This window comes from Arachis ipaensis, chromosome B10 (genome assembly GCF_059453495.1).
Source record: "Arachis ipaensis isolate K30076 ecotype BB chromosome B10, ASM5945349v1, whole genome shotgun sequence".
NCBI lineage: Eukaryota > Viridiplantae > Streptophyta > Magnoliopsida > Fabales > Fabaceae > Arachis > Arachis ipaensis.
This window is the reverse complement of record NC_142435.1, coordinates 14,518,590-14,540,190: the sequence shown is the minus strand read 5'-3', so window position 1 is coordinate 14,540,190 and position 21,601 is coordinate 14,518,590. Positions and strand designations below refer to the sequence as shown.

At 36.0% G+C, this 21,601-nt stretch overlaps 2 protein-coding genes across 2 annotated transcripts; one reads left to right on the top strand and one right to left on the bottom strand.

Moving 5' to 3' along the window:
* Positions 1-10,400: 10,400 nt before the first annotated feature.
* LOC107624109 (N-alpha-acetyltransferase MAK3) lies at positions 10,401-12,043 on the top strand. Its single transcript, XM_016326568.3, has 2 exons — positions 10,401-10,773; positions 11,285-12,043. The coding sequence occupies exon 2, from the start codon at positions 11,337-11,339 to the stop codon at positions 11,937-11,939; it is 603 nt and encodes a 200-aa protein (XP_016182054.1). The 5' UTR covers positions 10,401-10,773; positions 11,285-11,336; the 3' UTR covers positions 11,940-12,043.
* An 823-nt stretch (positions 12,044-12,866) lies between these two features.
* Positions 12,867-16,790, bottom strand: LOC148579212 (uncharacterized). Its single transcript, XM_088489198.1, has 4 exons — positions 16,062-16,790; positions 15,383-15,989; positions 13,916-14,134; positions 12,867-13,042 (listed from the first exon to the last, which is right to left on the bottom strand). The coding sequence occupies exons 1-4, from the start codon at positions 16,788-16,790 to the stop codon at positions 12,867-12,869; spliced, it is 1,731 nt and encodes a 576-aa protein (XP_088345324.1).
* Between the last annotated feature and the right edge of the window lie 4,811 nt (positions 16,791-21,601).

Here is a 21,601-nt window from a genome sequence, read left to right as displayed (position 1 = left end):
TGCAGTGGCCTCCTTATCTTGCTCTTCCACTTTCTCCTTCATATCCATCAATTGGCCTTCATTTTTCTTGCTCAGTGGTTCTAAGCTCCTCCTTATTTTCTCTAAATCTCCATTTATATTTTTGAAGAGAGCTTCTTGCCTTTTCCAGGATTGTTCTTGTCTTTCAAAAAATCCTATGGACTTTTGAAGGAGATCCTCTGAATCACAATTTGAAGAATTGTTGAACTCATCACAGTATGGATTGCTAAGATTTCTTTGATTTTGACTTTCCCAGTCACAATATGAGTAGTTGTTAGACTCATCAAAATCTGGATCATATTGTGTCTCTGGGAAGTGTCCCATATGATTCTCTTGCTCATCTTGTGTCTCTGAAGCAATTCTCCATGGATTGGAGTGCTCAGAATCTGTTAATTCTTGGTGATATCCCCAGCCACCATTAGAGGTTGGTGATGGTGGGTGATATCCTGAAAAATTTTGTTTGACTGCAAGATGAGTTGAACTCCATTTGTATTTTGCAAAACACAACACCATTGAAAATTGAAATTCATGTCACAGAGACAGAATTTCTTAGTGAGGCAAAAACACAAACACCTTGGTTTCAACTTAGAACAGAGAATAAAAATAAAGAAAATGCTTGATCTAGACTTCTCACCCACTTAATCATTATTGATCTAAATCAATCCCCGGCAACGGCGCCAAAAACTTGATGGTGTTTTTGTGGAAAAATGAATTTCCAAACACCTAAAACTCACCGGCAAGTGTACCGGGTCGCATCAAGTAGTAAAACTCACGTGAGTGAGGTCGATCCCACAGGGATTGATGGATCAAGCAACTTTAGTGGGTGATTAGTTTAGTCAAGCTAACATTGAAGTGAATTGTGTGAAATTGTAGCCAACAGAAAGTAAATGACAATGAATTTAAAGTTGCAGAATGTAAATTGGCACGTAACTTAAAGAGCAAGAAATGTAAATTGGCAAAATCTTAAATGACAAGAAATATAAATTGCATGAAATGTAAATGGGAGTGGGTGCTGGAAATTAAATAAAGTAATAGATCAAAGCTTAGAACTCTTGCAGAAAGCTTAAATTGCAGGAAAGTAAATTGAGAGCAATGTAAACAGAGAGTAAAAATGCTTGAAAGATCAAAAACAGAAAATGACTGATGCTAAATTTCAGCAATTAAAAGGATGTTGAAGATCTCAGGGGTGGAGGAGACTAGAAAACAAATCTAGATCTCAAGTCCTTCCTTGATCCAACAGCAGACAGATTGAAGAAGAAATGAAGATGAAAGCAGTAAGAGAACTTTGATTTAAATTGCAATTCACTTGAAAGTTTGCAGAAGAAGAAAACAGAGAGAATTCTCGAGGTGAGATTGAAACAGAATTTCTTCAATTCTCAACCCAAGATTTAAAACAAAATGAAAACTAAGAGAGAGAGAGCTCTCTAATGCCAATGCTCCCTAGTGGAGCCAACCTCTAATGCTCTAGCAGAGCTCACCTTCTATCAAATATGAAAATGATGCCTTATATAGGCTTTACAAAATGAAAATGAAAATGAAATTGAAATTAAAAATAAATTACAATTAAATGAAATTCCTATTTTATCTATCTCTTGTGCCTTTGAGTGATGATAATGGGCTTTGCTTGCTTTGGATTTGGGTTGAAGATGGCCTCTGTTGATTGCTCTTGGAGTTGGAGAGAAACCCATTTGTGAACCGGGCCACGAACCATTAAAGCTTGAGTCAAAGTTTGAGGCAAACTTTGACTCAAACTTTTCACCAAACTCATCATGCAGATGGCCATTTTGCTGTCATCCACGTTTGAGCCAAAGTTTGAGGTCAAACTTTGAGCCAAACGTGGATCCCTCTTGTTGCATATCAAGCCTTGGGGCGCTACTTTGTCCTCTTGTCAACGTTGCCAATTTTATGCCCACTATAGACTATTATATATGGTTGGAAAGATCTGAATGTCAGCTTTCTAACCCAATTGGAATCACCTCAATTGGACATCTACAACTCAAGTTATGCTCCTTTGAAGAGGACAGGGTCGCTGGCTTTGGTGTGCAACGTTTGAGGTAAAGTTTGCCTCAAACGTGGTCGAAAACGCCAGTTCTGGAGGCTCAAACGCATTGTCCACCCTATACTATTATATATTGTTGGAAAGATCTGAATGTCTACTTTCCAATGCCGTTTGAAGTGCATCATTTGGAGCTCTACAGCTCGAGTTATACTCCGTCGAAGGTGCAGAGGTCAGTTGGCCTCACTGCAGGTTGCCACCATGTTCGTTTATACACATTGCGGGGCAGTTTTCTCCCTCAATTTTAGTGTCCACCATGTAGTGCCATATATGCTTGGAAAGCTCTCGATTCCTACTTTCCATTGCTTTTTGAATCACCTCATTTGGAGCTCTGTAGCTCAAGTTATTCTTGTTGGAAGTATACCCCTTCAGGCTGTTGTGGCGCCAACGTTTACCAAAAAGCTTGAGGCAAATGTTGGCGCAAGCTTTTTCTCCCCTGGGTATGTTGGTGTGGTGCCAACGTTTGCCAAAAAGCTTGAGGCAAACGTTGGCGCAAGCTTTTTCCTCCAGGGTGTTTGTTTTGTGGTGCCAACGTTTGCCAAAAATCTTGAGGCAAACGGTGGCGCAAGCTTTTGCTCCATCCAGGGTGTTTTCAACTCTCCCAAAAGTTTGAGCTAAAGTTAGAGGCAAACTTTGGCTCAAGCTTTTTGTCCTCTCTTGCTCTTTGTCATTCCTTCTTTCTTCAACCTTCTTCAAAGCTCTTTTCACCTATCATCAATCAATCAAAATATCAAAGCTATGCTCAAAATCATGAGATTGTTTCTCTTTCATAATATACGACAATTATAGCACAAAATCTCATAAAAATGCATTAATTTATCCATGGTTGATCGAATCAAAGGAAACATGAAATTCCACCCAAATGGCTTACTTATTGCATAAGAATGCATGAAAACCAAGTAAAAAAACTAGTGAAAAAGCATAGGAAAACATGACATGGTGACATGTCATCAAGCATATACCGGGGTCTGCCTGAAAAAAGGAAAAAGAAAAAGTGTTAGTGGAAGATGATGGAATTGTAGTAGAGAATTCTGATGAGGAGGTGGACTGGTTGCAAGTGTTAAGGAACAACGAGGGATCACATTATGATGCTTATAATCCAATGCATGACGATTCTGATGGAAACGGCTCTTGGCAATCTAAAGAGTTAAAAATCTCCCCAGATTCTAAAGATGAACTCACCGAGGAAGAAAGTGATGACATCTTTATAATATTCTCGCAAGGTGCTCGGTTTGGACAGTTGATGCTCCAAGTTGGAATGAAATTTAACACCTAACAAGAATTTATGGAAGTTGTAAGGGACTTCACCATTCAAGAGGGGAGGCAAATAAAATTCAAAAGAAATGAAAGTTGCAGGGTGAAGGCAGTTTGCAAGTGAAAGAATGAAGAAGTTAAATGTCCATGGGTTGCATATGCATCTAAGGACCATGAGGAGACATCCTGGCAGTTAAAGACGTTCAGCAATGAGCATGTATGTCTTATGATGACCAAAAATAGGACAGCAAATAAGAAGTGGCTTGCTCAGAACTTAGTCAAGAAATTGAGAAAATACCCTAACTTGAAGCATTGTGAGGCAGCAACTTATTTCAAGTGGAAATGTGACTTGGATTTGAATAAGTTCTCTTTGACTAGAGGTTTAACAGATGCAAAAAATGCGGTGTATGGTAATGCAGCTGCACAGTATGATAGACTTAGAGACTATGGTGAGACATTACTTAAGAGATTCAAGGTTTGCATATTACACCAAATCGAGCATAGTCATAGATATCATCAAATCTATCTGTGATCATATACAATATGTTATCGTCAAGAAGTGCCCATTGAGACGAAGCATTGCTGGTGTTTCCTTCACTATTGTCGTCATAATTACAACAGAGAAAAAGAAAGAGAAAGAGAAAAGAGAAACTATGGTTTAATGATTTTATTTTCAATTACCTAAAGTGTGTGAAGATCAATTATATGTAATTGAAAAGATATTAGAAGTTGATTTTATTAAATAAGTTGGATTTTAATAAAATACTTCAAACTTTTTTTTATTTAAATTTCAAATTTTTTTAAACATAGTAACATAATCTTTTCTGTGATTAATTTTTAAATAAAATAAATATTTTTTAAAATTTTGTAGACATACGAATAAAATTTATTTTATTCAAAGTTAATTGAAGTTCAAAATTTCATAAAAAAAGTGATATCACAATTTAAAAATATATATAACTGAAATATGAATTATGTTACAGCATGGAAGGATAAGGATGAATGCTCATTTAGGGGTGAATCTAATTTTCCATGCTGGAAGGAGCGAATTCTCATATAGCACAATTAATAATATTTGAAAAGAAGAATTTGTTTGCCTATAAAAGCATGAACGAGGCAATAGAATTTGACACACACAATTACAAATATTTTCCTTTCTCTCTCTCTTTACAGTAATAAAAACAAATGCAATTCTCTCTATCTTTACTTTTAATACTTCTTTCTATCTTTACATATATATACATATTATAACATATAATATTAATGTATATATATAAATCATTATTGAACTAATAATATTAATGCTAGAGTCTTCTATTTACATATTTTTATTTTATATTTACATCTTCCTTATTTATTTAGTTGTTTCACAACACGTTATCAACACGAGACTCTGATCAAATTTTTAGGAAGACTCAGGTAAAAAATTTTCATTATGTCGAAACTCTCTCATCTTGAATTCAATGCTCTTGATATATCTGGAAACAATTATTTATCATGGATACTAGATGCTGAAATCCATCTTGATTCAATGGATCTTGGAGATACCATTAAGGCTGAAAATAATGCATCCCAGAAGGATAAAGCCAAAGCCATGATTTTTCTTCGCCGTCATCTTGACGAAGGATTGAAAAATAAATATCTCACATTAAAAGATCCTGCAGATCTTTGGAAAGACCTTGAAGAAAGGTATAATCATCAGAAAACGGTGATACTTCCTCAAGCTCGATATGAATGGACGCACTTACGTCTACAAGATTTTAAATCCATAAATAAATATAATTTTGCAATGTTTCGAATCACCTCACGAATGAAATTATGTGGAAAAAAGATCACTGATCATGATATGTTGGAGAAAACTTTCTCAACCTTCCATGCCTCGAATGTGCTCCTACAGCAGCAGTATCGAGAAAAAGGATTTAAAAAATATTCTGAGTTAATTTCTTGCCTTCTTGTTGCTAAACGCAACAATGAGTTGCTCTTAAAAAATCATGAAGCGCGCCCAGCTGGCGCCGCCCCATTTCCTGAAGTAAATGCAGCAAATTACCCAGAAGAGGTAAATGGCAAAGTTTTAATAACAAGAAAAATTATGGAAGGAAAAAGAATTATATTCAAAAGAAAGGATCTCACCAAAAGTGGGATAAAGAAATAAATATCGAGCAGAATAAATCAACAGAGGATAAGTGTTTCCGTTGTGGTGGAAATGGCCATTGGTCACGTACCTGTCATACCCCAAGGCACCTGGTCGATCTTTATCAGGCATCTTTGAAAAAGGATGACAAAGGAAAGGAAACAAATTTTATTTCAAATGATACTGAAAATTTCACCACTCATTATGATGTATCTGATTTCTTTGAGGACCCTGAAGGAAATATTGGTCATTTGATCAATGATGGAATAGTTTAATATGTGAGATTGTGAAGTATCTATGTAAATAAATAATGTAAAGAACTTATTGTTAAGTTTTATTTTCTATGTATTTAAGTTTCAAATGTGATGTATATAAATAATGAAATATCAATGTTTATGAATTTTGAAATCATTAAATATGTCATTTTTTAAAATAAAATTTTAGTATATGATATTATGTGCAGTATTTCTTAGAAAAATAATTCCGATCAAATATTCAATTTAACTGTGCATGTACTTTTACTCATTTTATTATTATCATTATTTGTTTTTTTGAAGAAAAATGGCAAGGACATATTCTGAAGATATTTGCCTTGCGGATAGTGCAAGTTCGCACACTATTCTTAAAAGTACTATATATTTTACCCATCTTGTGCCAAAAGAAGAATGTGTTAATACTATTATTAGCTCAGGCAATGTGATTGAAGGCTCCGGAAGAGCTATAATTTTGTTTCCCGGAGAAACAAAATTCATAATAAATAATGCACTATTATCTACGAAGTCTCGAAGAAACTTGTTGAGCTTTAAAGATATTCGCCGAAATGGATATCATATTGAGACTATGAATGAGGAAAATCATGAGTACTTATGTATCACAACTCATGATTCAAATAAGAAAGTTATATTAGAAAAATTTTTCTCACTTTCATCTGGGTTATATTATACCAAAATTAGTGCAATTGAATCACATGCCATTGTAAACCAGAAGTTTACTAGCCCAAATGAATTCATAACTTGGAATGATAGATTGGGTCATCCGGGAACAACCATGATGAGGAGAATTATTGAAAACTCTCATGGACATTCACTAAAGAACCAGAAGATTCTTAAATCTAGTGAATTTTGTTGTGCTGCATGTTCTCAAGGGAAGTTAATTTTAAAGCCATCACCAGTAAAGATTGGATTTGAGTCCCCTAAATTCCTAGAAAGGATTCAAGGTGATATATGTGGACCTATTCATCCACCATGTGGATCTTTTAGATATTTTATGGTCCTGATAGACGCATCCTTGAGATGGTCACATGTGTGCTTATTATCTTCTCGCAACCTGGCGTTTGCGAGATTACTGGCTCAAATTATTCGACTAAAAGCACAATTTTCAGAAAATCCAATCAAAGCAATTCGCCTTGATAATGCTGGTGAATTTACTTCCCAAGCTTTTGATGCTTATTGTATGGCTAATGGAATAAGTGTTGAACATCCAGTAGCTTATGTTCACACACAAAATGGGTTAGCAGGATCACTTATTAAGCGCCTCCAATTAATTGCTAGACCCTTACTTATGAGAACAAGTCTCCCAACCTCGGTTTGAGGGCATGCTATTTTACATGCCGCATCACTTATTCGTTTGAGGCCAACGAGTTACCATCAGTTCTCTCCTATGCAATTAGCTTTTGGCCAACAGCCAAATGTCTCTCATTTAAGAATATTTGGGTGTGCGATATATGTTCCCATTGCACCACCTAATCGCTCCAAAATAGGACCCCAAAGAAAATTGGGGATATATATTGGATATGATGCTCCCTCTATAGTGAGGTATCTTGAGATACAAACTGGAGATGTGTTTAAAGCCCGATTTGCGGATTGTCATTTTGATGAATCAAAATTTCCAACATTAGGGGGAGAGAATAAGCTTCCTGAAAAGGAACTTAATTGGAATGCATCATCATTGATGCATTTAGATCCTCGATCAGGGCAATGTGAACTAAAAGTTCAAAAGATTATACATTTGCAAAGAATAGCAAATGAATTGCCTAATGCATTTTCCGATACAAAGAGGATAACCAAGTCGTATATACCAGCGGAAAATGCCCCAATTCGAATTGATGTCCCAGTAGGACAAGTAGTCACTGAAGCAAATACACGCCAGAAGCGTGGCAGGCCTGTCGGTTCCAAAGATAAAAATCCTCGAAAGAGAAAATAGGTAAATACGATTTCTGTTGAAAAAGACATAGTAAAGACACCTGCAGTTGTCCAAAATTCTGATATAGTGTTAACGCCAGAAGACGTTCAGGTACCTGAAAATTGTGAAAATGATGAGATCTCAATAAATTATGTCTTTACAGGAGAGAAATGGAACCGAAGTAAGACAATTGTCAATGAAATATTTGCATATAATGTGGCATTAAATATCATGCATGAAAGTAAGGATCTTGAGCCAAGATCAATTGAAGAATGTCGACAAAAGAATGATTGGCCAAAATGGAAAGAAGCCATGAATGCTGAATTAGACTCACTTGCAAAACGTGAAGTCTTTGGACCTGTAATCCGTACACCAGAAGATGTAAAACCTGTTGGATATCGATGGGTATTTGTGAGAAAACGAAATGAGAAAAATGAAGTTGTGCGCTAGAAAGCCCGACTTGTGGCACAAGGTTTTTCACAAAGGCCCGGTATAGATTATGAAGAAACGTATTCTCCTGTAGTGGATGCGATAACATTGCGCTATTTGGTCAGTTTATCTGCATATCATAAACTGCATATGCATTTAATGGATGTGGTAACAGCCTATTTATACGGCTCATTAGATCGTGATATCTATATGAAAGTCCCTGAAGGACTAAAGATATCTAAACCATCCAATGAATATTCGCAAGGGTTATACTCAGTCAAATTGCAAAGATCTTTATATGGTCTAAAGCAATCTGGACGAATGTGGTATAATCGTCTTACTGAGTATCTGGCCAAAAACGGTTTCAAGAATGATGATATATGCCCGTGTGTTTTCATAAAGAAAACTGCATCTGGATTCATTGTAATTGTTGTGTACGTTGATGATTTAAATATCATTGGGACTCCTGAAGAGATTCCAACAATTATAAAAACTCTAAAAGAAGAGTTTGAGATGAAAGATCTTGGAAAGACTAAATTTTGTCTCGGCCTGCAGATCGAGCATATAAAAGACGGGATCTTCATTCATCAAACAACATACACAGAAAAGATCTTGAAAAGATTTTATATGGATAAGTCACATCCATTAAGTACCCTAATGATCGTAAGATCTTTGGATGTGAAAAAGGATCAATTCCGCCCTAAAGAAGAAAATGAAGATATCCTTGGTCCTGAAGTACCATATCTCAGCGTCATTGGAGCACTAATGTATCTTGCTAATAATACGCGACCTAACATATCATTCGCGGTAAATTTACTAGCAAGGTATAGTTCCTCTCCAACCAGAAGACATTGGAGTAGAATCAAGCAAATTTTTCGATATCTTCATGGAACAGTTGATATGGGATTGTTTTATCCTTATGGATCTAAGTCACAACTAGTTGGCTATGCAGATGCTGGATACTTGTCTGATCCACACAAAGGGAGATCTCAAACAGGATATCTGTTCACATATGGTGGTACAGTTATATCATGGAGGTCCACAAAACAGACGATAGCAGCAACCTCCTCTAATCATGCTGAAATACTAGCGATTCATGAAGCTAGTCGTGAGTGTTTTTGGCTGAGGAGTCTGATTCAATATATTCTGTCATCATGTGGACTGATTGATCATAAGATAGCTCCAACTGTCCTGTTTGAAGATAATACAGCATGCATTGCTCAACTTAAAGGCGGATACATCAAAGGCGATAGAACAAAGCATATTTCTCCCAAATTCTTTTTCACTCATGATCTTCAAAATCAGGGGACAATTGATGTCCAACAGATTCGATCAAGTAACAATCTGGCAGATTTATTCACAAAGTCACTCCCAAAATTCTCCTTTGAAAGATTGGTACATGAGATTGGGATGCGGCGATTTCGAGACATTAAATGATGTCGGCAAGAGGGGGAGACTGTACTCTTTTTCCCTTGGTCAGATTTTTTTCCTATTGGATTTTTCTTGATAAGGTTTTTAATGAGTCAGTCCCCATCACAAAGGATATTGTACTCTTTTTCCTTCACTAAAGTTTTTTCCCACTGGGTTTTTCTTTAGTAAGATTTTAATGAGGCATATTCCTAAATGAGCATTCAAGGGGGAGTGTTACAACATGGAAGGATAAGGATGAATGCTCATTTATGGGTGAATCTAATTTCCCGTGCTGGAAGGAGCAAATTCTCGTATAGCACAATTAATAATATTTGAAAAGAAGAATTTGTTTGCCTATAAAAGCATGACCGAGGCAATAGAATTTGACACACACAATTACAAATATTTCCCTTTCTCTCTCTCTTTACAGTAATAAAAACAAATGCAATTCTCTCTCTCTTTACTTTTAATACTTCTTTCTATCTTTACATATATATACATATTACAACATATAATATTAATGTATATATATAAATCATTATTGAACTAATTATATTAATACTAGAGTCTTCTATTTACATATTTTTATTTTATATTTACATCTTTCTTATTTATTTAGTTGTTTCACAACAAATTAAAGATATATATATATATATATATATATAGTAATAATAATGGTGTTGTTGGTGGCGGTGATGACAATAGTTTTATTTAGTTAAAACTTTAACCTAATTTAGTTTATGTAAAAAGTATGAGCTAATTAACATGTAGAATACTTAAAAAAATTAGAAGTAAGAAACGACTTTTTGGTCGAGGTATGGGCCGGACAGGCCCGATCCATACCGGAACAGAACCTAAAGACCCGGCAACACCCCGCCGAAGTCACTCTCAAATTCGAAACACTCCTTGAAACTACCCCCCAGGCTCTGCGTCTGGATACTCCTTCTTCTTCATCCGATTTCCTTCCATTTTGCCTTCTTTCTTTCTCCGACGAAGACACCCGCTGAGTTTTCCAGGAACTCCTGACCTGAGAGCTTCTAAGTTTTACGCAATTTTTTTGGAGTTTTGGTCGAATGGGTCTTATTATCCATACTCCTAGTTTTTGTTTGCATAATTGGGCCAGCCCATGAACCCTAACTTTTTTTGTTCATTGTTAGGGTTTATCTCCCTTGCTTCAGATACCTCGCATCTCGCACGTTGCCACATCGCCGATCACCGTAGTGGTTTCTTCGCCGGTAATCGATTGCCGATCCACATATAATATCGTTGCTTCTTCCTTCGTTGATTTGTCCAGGTTTTTTTTCTTAATTTTTCATTTTTTCTTCTCTGTATGCTACTTCAAATCTTCGTTATTGAGATTTGTTCAATTTGAGTTAGATTTTATTTTTAGTTCCAATTTCAGTTGGATTTTAGCTTTTAGGTAGCTCTAATCTTTCTCTGAGAACTGGTTTACTTCTAATGCTTGTATTATGAAACTATATCCATCATTAAAGTCTTGTTCTATGATTCATTGTGTGGCATATTCTTTGTGATTGATTATTGGATCTTTTTATGCTTCATTTATTTTAATAAAAAATCGTTGCTATTAATTGTTTGAAAACTTTCATGATAAGCTTGTTAATTAACGTCAACCTTGAAAGAATTTGTTCAAAGCAGTAAAGATGTTTGGGTTCTTTTAAATGAAACTTAGTCTTTTGATTACTAAATTGATGTCATGGATCTTGAATAAACGATGTTTCACACCTTTGAAGAGTTAATTTAAGGGTTTAGCTCTAAATGTTACAATTGTATTCCAATGCAAAAAGAATATCAAAGCAATAGCCAAGACTAAAACAAGGAGTACAAAGAAGAGACACCATGGAAACAAGCACCAAAGAAGGCTTAGAAATCAAGAAAGTGGATTGTGATGCATCGGAGATTGAGTATGTTAGTTATGGTGGCGAGCACCACCTCCCCCTTATCATGAACCTAGTCGACCAAGAACTCAGCGAGCCGTACTCCATATTCACCTATCGTTACTTTGTATATCTCTGGCCTCAACTCTCTTTCCTGGCATTCCACAAGGGTAAATGTGTCGGCACGGTGGTTTGTAAGATGGGCGACCATCGAAACATTTCCAGAGGATACATTGCCATGTTGGTTGTGATCAAGCCCTATAGAGGAAAAGGCATTGCTACAGAACTTGTTACTCGGTCTATTAAGGTGATGATGGAATCTGGTTGTGAAGAAGTTACTCTGGAATCAGAAGTTACAAACAAAGGAGCATTGGCACTCTATGGTCGCCTTGGCTTTATTAGGGCTAAGAGGCTCTTCCATTATTATTTGAATGGAGTCGATGCTTTCCGGCTCAAACTGCGATTCCCTCGGCCGGAGCTGCACCCATCTCTGCCTGTGATGTCTGATAAATATGGTAGTAGTCATATACCAAGTGATCATGATAATTCAGCATTTGAACAATGATTTGGTTCCTTCAGTGCTGTTTGAGTGTTTGTAAAGAATCATAAACCCTTCTTGAGCATATTGCTGTACAATTAATTAGATACCAAGATTTTTTATTGGCTCAACTCTACTTATATTACCATGTAAAGATTAATATAATGCTATTAGTATTAGTGATTATACAATATATGAATATGGTAAAAGAAAAAACTATAGAATTATGTTATATTCTGTTAAATAATATGCGGTGGGATGCCTTTGTTGTGAAACATGGAACAAATTGATTATCAAAACCTTTATTTTCTACCTTGAATATAGGAATTTACCACTTCAACGATGCACTCATGCGAGGTTTAGTATCAATCTCGCTCAAGTCATATTCATCAAGTTCTACCTCTTGATTTTGTATTAAGCAAATATTTAAGAGGACATGTATTGAACCAAAATATATATTTTGCAAAGGCAATATATACGCAGATTTGTATGGCGTATTTTAACGTTAATGAAACGTTAAAATGGTTTAGTGCAGCCAGTTCAGTTTGGAAGAGTAGGGAGGATTTTTCTTTTTCGGTTTTTGAGGCGACGAAACGTTAATGTGGGATGTGCGATTTTTTTTTTTTTTTTTTTGTCAGTGAATTGGATAACTTTCAATCCAAAGTATCCCAATGGATTGGACAATTCCTAATTCTAGGTACACAACACATCCACACACTCCATTTATTTATCACATTTTTTCCTTCAAATGCATTCTCTAGAATTTGAACTCTAGACCTTAGTGGTAGGGAGGGAGTGAAGTTTAAGGTCGAGGCTTTTGGTCTTTTTTTTTTTTTTTTTGGACGTGATTTGGTCCTTTTTTTAGGTCCTTGGTTTTTGTTAGAATAACGGAATTCCCAAGGACGCCTTTAACTGTTTTTTTTGGTGACTGAACATAACACAAAGAAAAAACAACTAAGAGAAAGAGTAGCACTCCTCTCTAATGATAATGTCTAAATTATTAGGGGGTTGTAACCACTCTAGGTACACCTGCTTGTTTAAAGCAGCAGTCTTAGCCATTAAATCAGCCGCTCTGTTTGCTGTACGCTGGATGAGCACTAAAGTAGCTGTCCAATTGCGCTGAAGCATCTCTTTGATTTTGCCAAGCAGATCAGAGTCATTCGTAATCATGCTGGTTGTGCCTCGCGAAACAAGAAGAAATGCATCAAGATTATCAGTTTCACATATGACCTCTTTACACTCGCAATCCCAAGCCATAACAAGCCCTCTCCAAATAGCATGAAGCTCACAAGAGAGAACACTAGAAAGAGGTATACTGGCAGAACAACCTTTCATCCAAATTCCCATGCTGTCTCTAATAATACATCCAAAGCCCGCTAATTGCCCATTTTCAAAAACGCTTGCATCGCAGTTCATTTTACAGACATTCATTGGAGGTGGTTCCCAGTTATATTGCAAAGAGGAAGGAATAATATGTTTTTGGTTGGTAACAACCTTAGAGAAATCGCGAGCAGCATGTTGAACTAAGTGAACAATTTTTTCCTTACTCCATGGATCATCTTGATGGAAGATGTCATTGTTCCTATCCCTCCAAATCCACCAAAAGGCCGCTGCAAAGAGAAACTCATTTTTGTTGAGGTTAGAACGAATCCAAGACACAAAATCCAAACTAGAGTCCTCAGCGGTCATTCCCAAATTTAAGCTAATCCAAATCTGACGAGCTTTTTGGCAAGTCCTAAAGCAGTGGTTAATATCCTCTAGAGCAAGATAACATCGCTGACAAAAATCAGAAGTAGCAAGACCTCTTTGAAACCGGTAACTAGCTGTGGGAACTCCGTTGTTGAGACAAAGCCAGAGCAGACACTTTATCTTCTCCGGTATTCTCAAGCGCCAAAGCCAAAGCCAATTTTCATTATCGTTCCAGCCAAATTTCTTCTTCAATAGCCATTCATACCCACTTTTAGTCGAGTAGGTGAGAGTATTTGAGTTTGTCCAAAACCAACCCGTTTTATCTCCTGCCTGCTTGATAGGATCAAAGAGCATCAAATCAAGTTTAACTTCTTCCGGAATCATTGTGCAAAGAATATCCCACCGCCAATGTCCATGGTACCAGACATCTTCTAGCTTCAAGTGAGAATCAGAGATGTGCACAAAAGGAACCAAAGGAGCTAGCGTTCCACATGGTCGCCAAGCATGATACCAAAAGGATTGAGACATCCTGCCTGTACACCAATCAAAACCATCACGAAGCTTTTCTATTGTCTTATAAATTGCTCGCCAAGTGCTTGAAACATTATTAGAAAAACTGGATGAAAAGCAAGACCTCCCAGATAAATATTTTGCCAACATAATTCTTACCCAAAGCTTATCATTATTATGCAGTAATTGCCAAACAAGCTTTCCTAATAAAGCAAAATTTACACACTGGGTATCTCTAATTCCCAAGCCTCCATATTTTCTTGGAGTGACAACTTTGCTCCACTTGACATAATTTAAGCATCGCTCCCCCACCTTTCCCTTCCACAAGAATTGTCTAAGCACAGAATCAATCTTTTGACAAATCGAAGTAGGAAAAAGAGTCACTTGCATCTGATAAATAGGAAGAGAAGAAGCAACAGATTTAATTAAGCAAAGCCTGCCTGCTCTGTTAAGGAGCCGACCTTTCCAACTAGCCAGCCTATTCTTGATCTTCTCTAAAGAGTCCGAAAAAATAGACCTAGCAGCTCGAGGATGGTTAAGGTTCACCCCCAAGTATTTGCCTAGGTCACTAGTAAAAGGAATATGAGAAACACCAAACAACATTTCCTTCCTTCTATTAGAGATATTTCTAGAACAAATAGCTTTAGATTTTTCAATGTTAACCTTCATACCTGAAGCTTTGCAGAACAACTCCAAGGTGTGCACAACATTCCGAACTTGATTTTTCTTCGCTTTACAAAAAAGGAGGAGGTCATCTACAAACATCAAGTGAGAAACTCTAGGTCCTCCTCTAGAAACAGCCACACCATCCCAAATACCCTCATCAACTTGTTTGGAAATGAAGCACGCCAATCTCTCCATGCACAAAACAAATAAATAAGGAGAAATTGGATCTCCTTGCCTGAGCCCTCTGCGAGGTTGGAAGCTGTCCAATCTATTCCCATTCCAAAGGATGGAAAGATTTGAAGCCTGAACACAATTCATTACAAGCCGAATAATTAGAGAAGGAAAGCCAAAAGATTCAAGAGTGTGCTCAAGAAAATTCCAATCAACTCTATCATAAGCCTTTTCTAAATCAATCTTAAAAGCCATAGCTCCTTTTCTAGACTTTGTCCGCTTAAGAAAGTGAAGAACTTCTTGGGCCACAATAATATTATCAGGCGCTCCTCTACCATGTATAAACCCTCCCTGAGTTGGGCTAACAATCTCATCCAAAAAAGGTCGTAATCTATTAACCAGCACTTTAGTCACTAGCTTATAAATTACATTACAAAGGCTTATTGGCCGAAAATCCTTCAATCTAGTTGGAGGATCGCATTTAGGGATAAGAACAATCAAAGTTTCCAGCAAAGAATGGCTTAAAGTCTCCCCTAAGAATGCTTTCTGAACAGTACGCCACACCTCATGACCCACCACATCCCAATATTCCTTGAAGAAAAAAACTTGAAAACCATCCGGGCCAGGAGCTTTGAACGAGCTCATATTATCCAGAGCTTCTTTAACCTCCAACATTGTTACTGGTTTAGACAAATTATCACAAGCATCTTGGCTAAGAGATGGCATAGGAATTTCTCCCATGCAATTAACCTCAACAGGCTCAGTAGAGCAAAAAATATTTTTGAAAAAATGAACGACCTCTCTTTGCAAAACTTCCGGATCATCAGACCAGGACCCATCACTGACCAGCAACCCATGAACCTTGTTAGATTTTCTTCTAATGATGGTTTGCATATGGAAAAAGCTAGTATTTCTATCACCATACCGAACCCATTGATCTCTTGACTTCTGGTACCAAAGCAATTCTTCCTGGGCCAAAACTAGATTATACTCAGCTCTCAATTCTTCCTCTTTGTGTTTCAAAATCGGATCATCGTCAGCCTCCATTTTTCGTTGAATATAATTCAAATAAGCCTCCAATTCCCTCTTTTTAATAAAAATATTGCCAAAGACCGTAGAGTTGAATTCCAACGAAGCTTCTTGAACCCCCAACAACTTCCTATGGATGCCAAAGTATGTACTATTCCAAGATTTTTGAACAATGGCCTTGTAATCAGGATGCGTTGCCCATGCCGCTTGGAATCTAAAAGGCCGGTTTCCTTTCTTGATAGGAACTCCTTGACATCGGATAAGTAGGGGACAATGATCAGAGTGGGAACGGCTGAGAACTTCAACAAAAGCTTCTGGAAAAAGAAGACGCCATTCTGCAGTACAGCAAGCTCTATCTAATCTCTTTGCAATTTCTCTGTTTCCTTGAATTTTACGGAACCAAGTAAACCGTCTTCCAGAGGTTGTCAGATCAAAAAGACCACAAGAATCTAGAGTACTTGCAAAGACACTACTGCGAGTCGGATAGTAATTACCCCCCTTCACCTCATGAACACTCAAAATATCATTAAAATCCCCAACCACCACCCATGGGTCCTGAATGCACAAACCAATATCAAGCAGATGACTCCATAATTCTACTCTATTAGTGGCTTGAGGGCTGCCATAAACCGCACTGCAAATCCATCTTCGCCCACCACCATCAATTTCCAAAGTTACACATTGATTCATAGCCCAAAGAATTTTACAAGAAAATTTTAAATTAGCAGAGAGGAACCAAATTCCTCCCTTATGTCCAACAGCATCTACAATCCCTACAGGATAATAGCCTAATCTCCCCCAAAATTCTTTCATAGTTTCAAACCCAATATGAGTTTCCACCAAAATAAAAAAAGTTGGTTGAAATTTTCGTACTAACTCCTTACAGTGCACCCGAGACATCTTATTTGACGCTCCCCTTACATTCCAACTAATAATATTTAAATGGTCACAATCCATAAAAATAAATTAAATAATTGGAATTTATAATCATTCTACCTCACGTTGATGGACCCCTGTCTTCAATTGTCTTCTGGTGGCCTTGCGTTGCAGAACCATCATTCTTCTGTTGAGGTTGGTTCTCCAAGTTTGTTGTTGCACTAGCTTTATCAAGCTCTTTTTGTACTCGAGAATCCGTTGACAATGCTTCAATAGGTGAGTTTTGAAGCGAAATAGGACGCTGCCTTTTGTGCCCTGCTTTAAAAAAAGGAGTACTCTGATCCTTGAAAGCCACCTGAGTTGTTCCCAAAGAGCCAAGTGTGGATGGAGGATCTTTCTTTTCCTTAGGCTCCACCTTTGCATTTGATAAAGACTTCACCTTTGCATTTGATGAGGATCCAGCATGCATTTTATTAGACCCAAAAGAAAATTTCTTACTCACCAAATTGGAGCATATTGCTACATTGGCTTTTTTTGGCACTACATTGGGGCCTTTACCCACTTTTTCCTTGCCTTTTCTACTAACTGTAACCCATTCATCCTCTTTTGCTTGAGTATCCCTATCCATGCGTGATTCTTGTAAATTATCATGCACAAGACCCGCTGCTCCATGCTTCTCCATAATTGGAATTGATTTGGCATTAATTCCAAATTCAAAAGTTGAATTTTGATTTTTTACTGGGATTTGACTACCTTCTGTCGTTTTCTCATTGTTATCCACCGAAAACAGTGACGACAAATTTTTCTCCTTCACCATGGTTTCCTTCCCAATGTCATTGTTGTTCTCTTTCGCACATTCTCTTGTTACATGCCCAAAGCAGCTACATTTTTCACAAATTAAATTCAAGTGCTCATATTCTATGTCATACATATGACCATCAACTTGAATCTTTTTTATGACTGGAAGTCCCAAGTTAATTTGCACACATGCTCTTGCATACTTTCCCCTTTCTGCAGACTTGGTGGCTAAATCGATGCGGATCGGTTTACCAACAGCTGACGCAATCATTTTCATGGCTTTCTCTTGATAATAGTTAATGTTTAAACCTGTGATTCTTATCCAAACCATGGTAGATCCAAAAGTGTTTTCACAAGGTCTGAATGAAGAACTCCAAGGTTTAACCGCAACATAACTACCAGTAATCATCCATGGTCCTCCAAGGAGAACTTTTTCTCTATCCTCCAAGAGATCAAATTTAACTAAGAAATAGCCAAAACCGACATCTAGTACCTCATATCCTCCTTTGGTTCTCCAGACTCCTTTAAGCCTGTGCGTGATCGCCGTATAGCTAAAGTTTTTTCCAAGAACTTTGATCACGATGGCATCTTTGTAGGGCTCTGCCAATATCTCCTTTGCTTCTTCAGTGAACGTCACAGTTGGTATCTCCGAATCGCCTTGCTTACCAACTACTTTAGCCATCTTATCCCCATCAAGAGAATCAGCAACTTCCAAAGCTCTCCTTGTTGAGGCACCCACAACTTTATCTCTGAATGATATCCGCTGACCTTGAATCTTGTTATTGTCTCCTTTAATTCCCTCCTTTTCACCTGATGCATGCCCACCTCCACTCTCCCCCTTATTGCTCTCGCCGGCATGGCCGGCTACCTCGCTATGTGCCACCCTCGAAGACTCTCCCCCGCTCTCTCCACTCTCCATTTCAAAATTCAAAATTTATTTATTTAGGTAAATTGCCCTACGCCTTTAACTGTTTAACAACTTTATCCCTTTTTTCCCCTTTGGATAAATTTAATATAATTTAGGTGTTATAACGTATAATTAACGTAAGAGTCTGAATAACGGTTTAATTAACGGGTGTTACCTACTGTTATTATTTGGGATTTTTAAATGTAGGATGAAATAGATTTTGCAACGACAAAATTGAAATTAAATATTGGAAAAAGTTTGGTAACAGAAAATTAGTCATACTTAGCCAAAATTTTTCATAATTTATTTCATTTATATAACTTAATAATATTTTGATTTTTTATTTCATTCTCTTATCAATCTACTTATCAGCCCCACTTATTACTGATATTAATTATAATATCATATTCCTAATTATTAGACATTATTATAATCACTATTTAATATTTTCTTTTATAATTTGAATGTTAATGTCATATGATTTTCTCTCTCATGCTTAATAAATAGCCACCAAAGGAATGTCATCTTTGGAGAGAGGTTCAAATCTTAGATTTAAGAATACAATAATAACTAATAATAATTAAAAATAATAATAATATTCACTAAATAATTTTAATTGTAATTTATTTTTATTTTCTTTAATTCATTTATTATTATTGCAAACGTTGAAAAATGTGAAAGCTTGGTTTAATAGATTTTTCATTGTTAATCTGGATCATGAAAGTTGTTTATTCTTTCCAGCTAAAAATCACAACTCTATTTTAATTACAAGCACAATTGGCATAGGCTAAGGAAATTTACAATGAGTTGAAAAATAATTTGAACAACAGAAAACTCACCCGATGAGATTATTGTCCGTCAAATAATTTTCGAGAATATGAAAAACAACACTAACTTTAATGAGATATGGTAATAAATTGATTTAATTTTTTTTATGTGCATCTATAATTATACTGTACTAACAAAGTTCATACACATAACATTCATAAGTTCATATACATAACAGCCATAATTACATACAACTAATATCTAAAAATTAAATTCATGTTTATTAGATGTTACATCCATACACACATTATTTTTTAGTTATTACATAAGTAACTATCAAATTAACACAGATGTTTTTAAATTTTTTCATAATTGAATTTGAAAAAATGTCAAATTCTTAAATTAATTTATTCAATTGATAAATTTACCCATAACATCCATAAATTCATATACATAACATCGATAATTTCATATTAATAACATCCATAATTTTGTACTCATAATATTCATAATTTCATACATATGATGTCTATAATTAATAAATTTTTATAATTAATATTACCAAATTTTAAACTATGCGTCTTATTGTATTTTTCAAATTATCTCATATGTGCACTAATAGGTCATGATTTTAATTATTTTAATATTTTTTATTTAATATTCATATGTATACTTATTTATTGATTTTTATTATGACGAGTTAATTATTTTTAAATATTTATTTTTAAATTTTTGTTTATATCTTATTTTTTATTTTTTATTTTTTAATAGTTTATATATAAAATATGAGTTGTACAGTAGAAGTTGTTAAAATTTTTAAATTTAACCTCCATAATTTCTGCAGAAAAATTGTATTTTAATGGGTAATAATGTGATTGAGGAGTTTTAGGGATTTAATTTGAAAGAAACTGAAATTGGTTTTGGAAAGAACATTAATGACTCCAAGCATGCAGAAATATAGTAGGTAATAAGGAGAGTAAGTGATAAGAAGGTGTATATCACTTACTTATCAAGAGAATGAAAATTTTTATATGACATTTTTATATTGTAATTAATCTTTGACTACCTAGTATCACTCTTAAATATTAAACCTCAAGGTCAATTTGGATGTGATATGGCTGTTATAATACGGCCATACGTTATAACTCGGCGATAGACGTTATAAGATCGGTTATTAATCAAACGGTCATCTAAATAAAAACGTTTCCATACGTCATTATTCTACAATAAGAAGGGGAATATTCAAAATGCAATGATCGAATACTCCACCCTATAAAAAGGGAGGTAAGAAATTTTTATATACACAAGTACATCTTGATAAAACATTCACTAAGTTGAACGTCGAGATGCCTTTTGCAAGTACCCGCACCTTTTTGTTTACCTGAGCCGAGGACAACTCTGCTGAAAGAAAAAGCTCGGATTCATCCAGCAGAAGATGAGATATATCCTGCCGATTTATAGTTCATCCACGCAAGAATAATTGGCGCCAGCCGTAGGGTCTAAGAAATAAAAGCCCTTCCTTCCTTCCTATGATGCACGGACACTGATACGGACACGGGACATGCCGACACGCGAATTTTAAAATCTTACATGACACGGGGACACGCATATATATAAAATACAAAGTATTTTTTAGATAAATTGTAATAATATTTTGATATTTTATTGATATTAAAATATAAATTAAAATTTTTAATTATTTTTAATGTCTTGTTTTAATTATATCAAGTATTTAAAATATTTTTTGTTTTAATAAATAATAATATATACTATATATAAATTTATTTTAAGAATATATGTTAAGAATAAGAGTGGACACGCGGACACGTAATGGTATTTAGGTGTGTCCAGGCGTGTTCGGAAAAGAATTTTTTATTTTTTATTAAGACACGGCTGGACACAGCAGTCACGCGTGTCGGACGAGTGTCAGTGAGTGTCGTGTCTGAAATGTGTCCGACACGCGGATACGATAACTCAGCGAAGTGTCCGTGCTTCATAGCTTCCTTCTTTCCTAGTCCTCAAAATTTTTCCATCCACCTATGGCTGCTCAACCACCTCCCACTAGGGGTGTGCATGGCCCAGCCCGATCCGAAGACTCGGCCCGATTCCGAACACTTTAGAGGCTATTTTGGTGTGATTTCACCGGGTTTAGGGCCGGGTAAGGGTCTCAAAAATAGACACGGTCATTATTTTGGGTTGGGTCTGGGCTATGGCTCGGGTCACCCGAAGTCGGCCCGGTGGCCCGGTCATCATACACAATTAATATTTTGTGTTA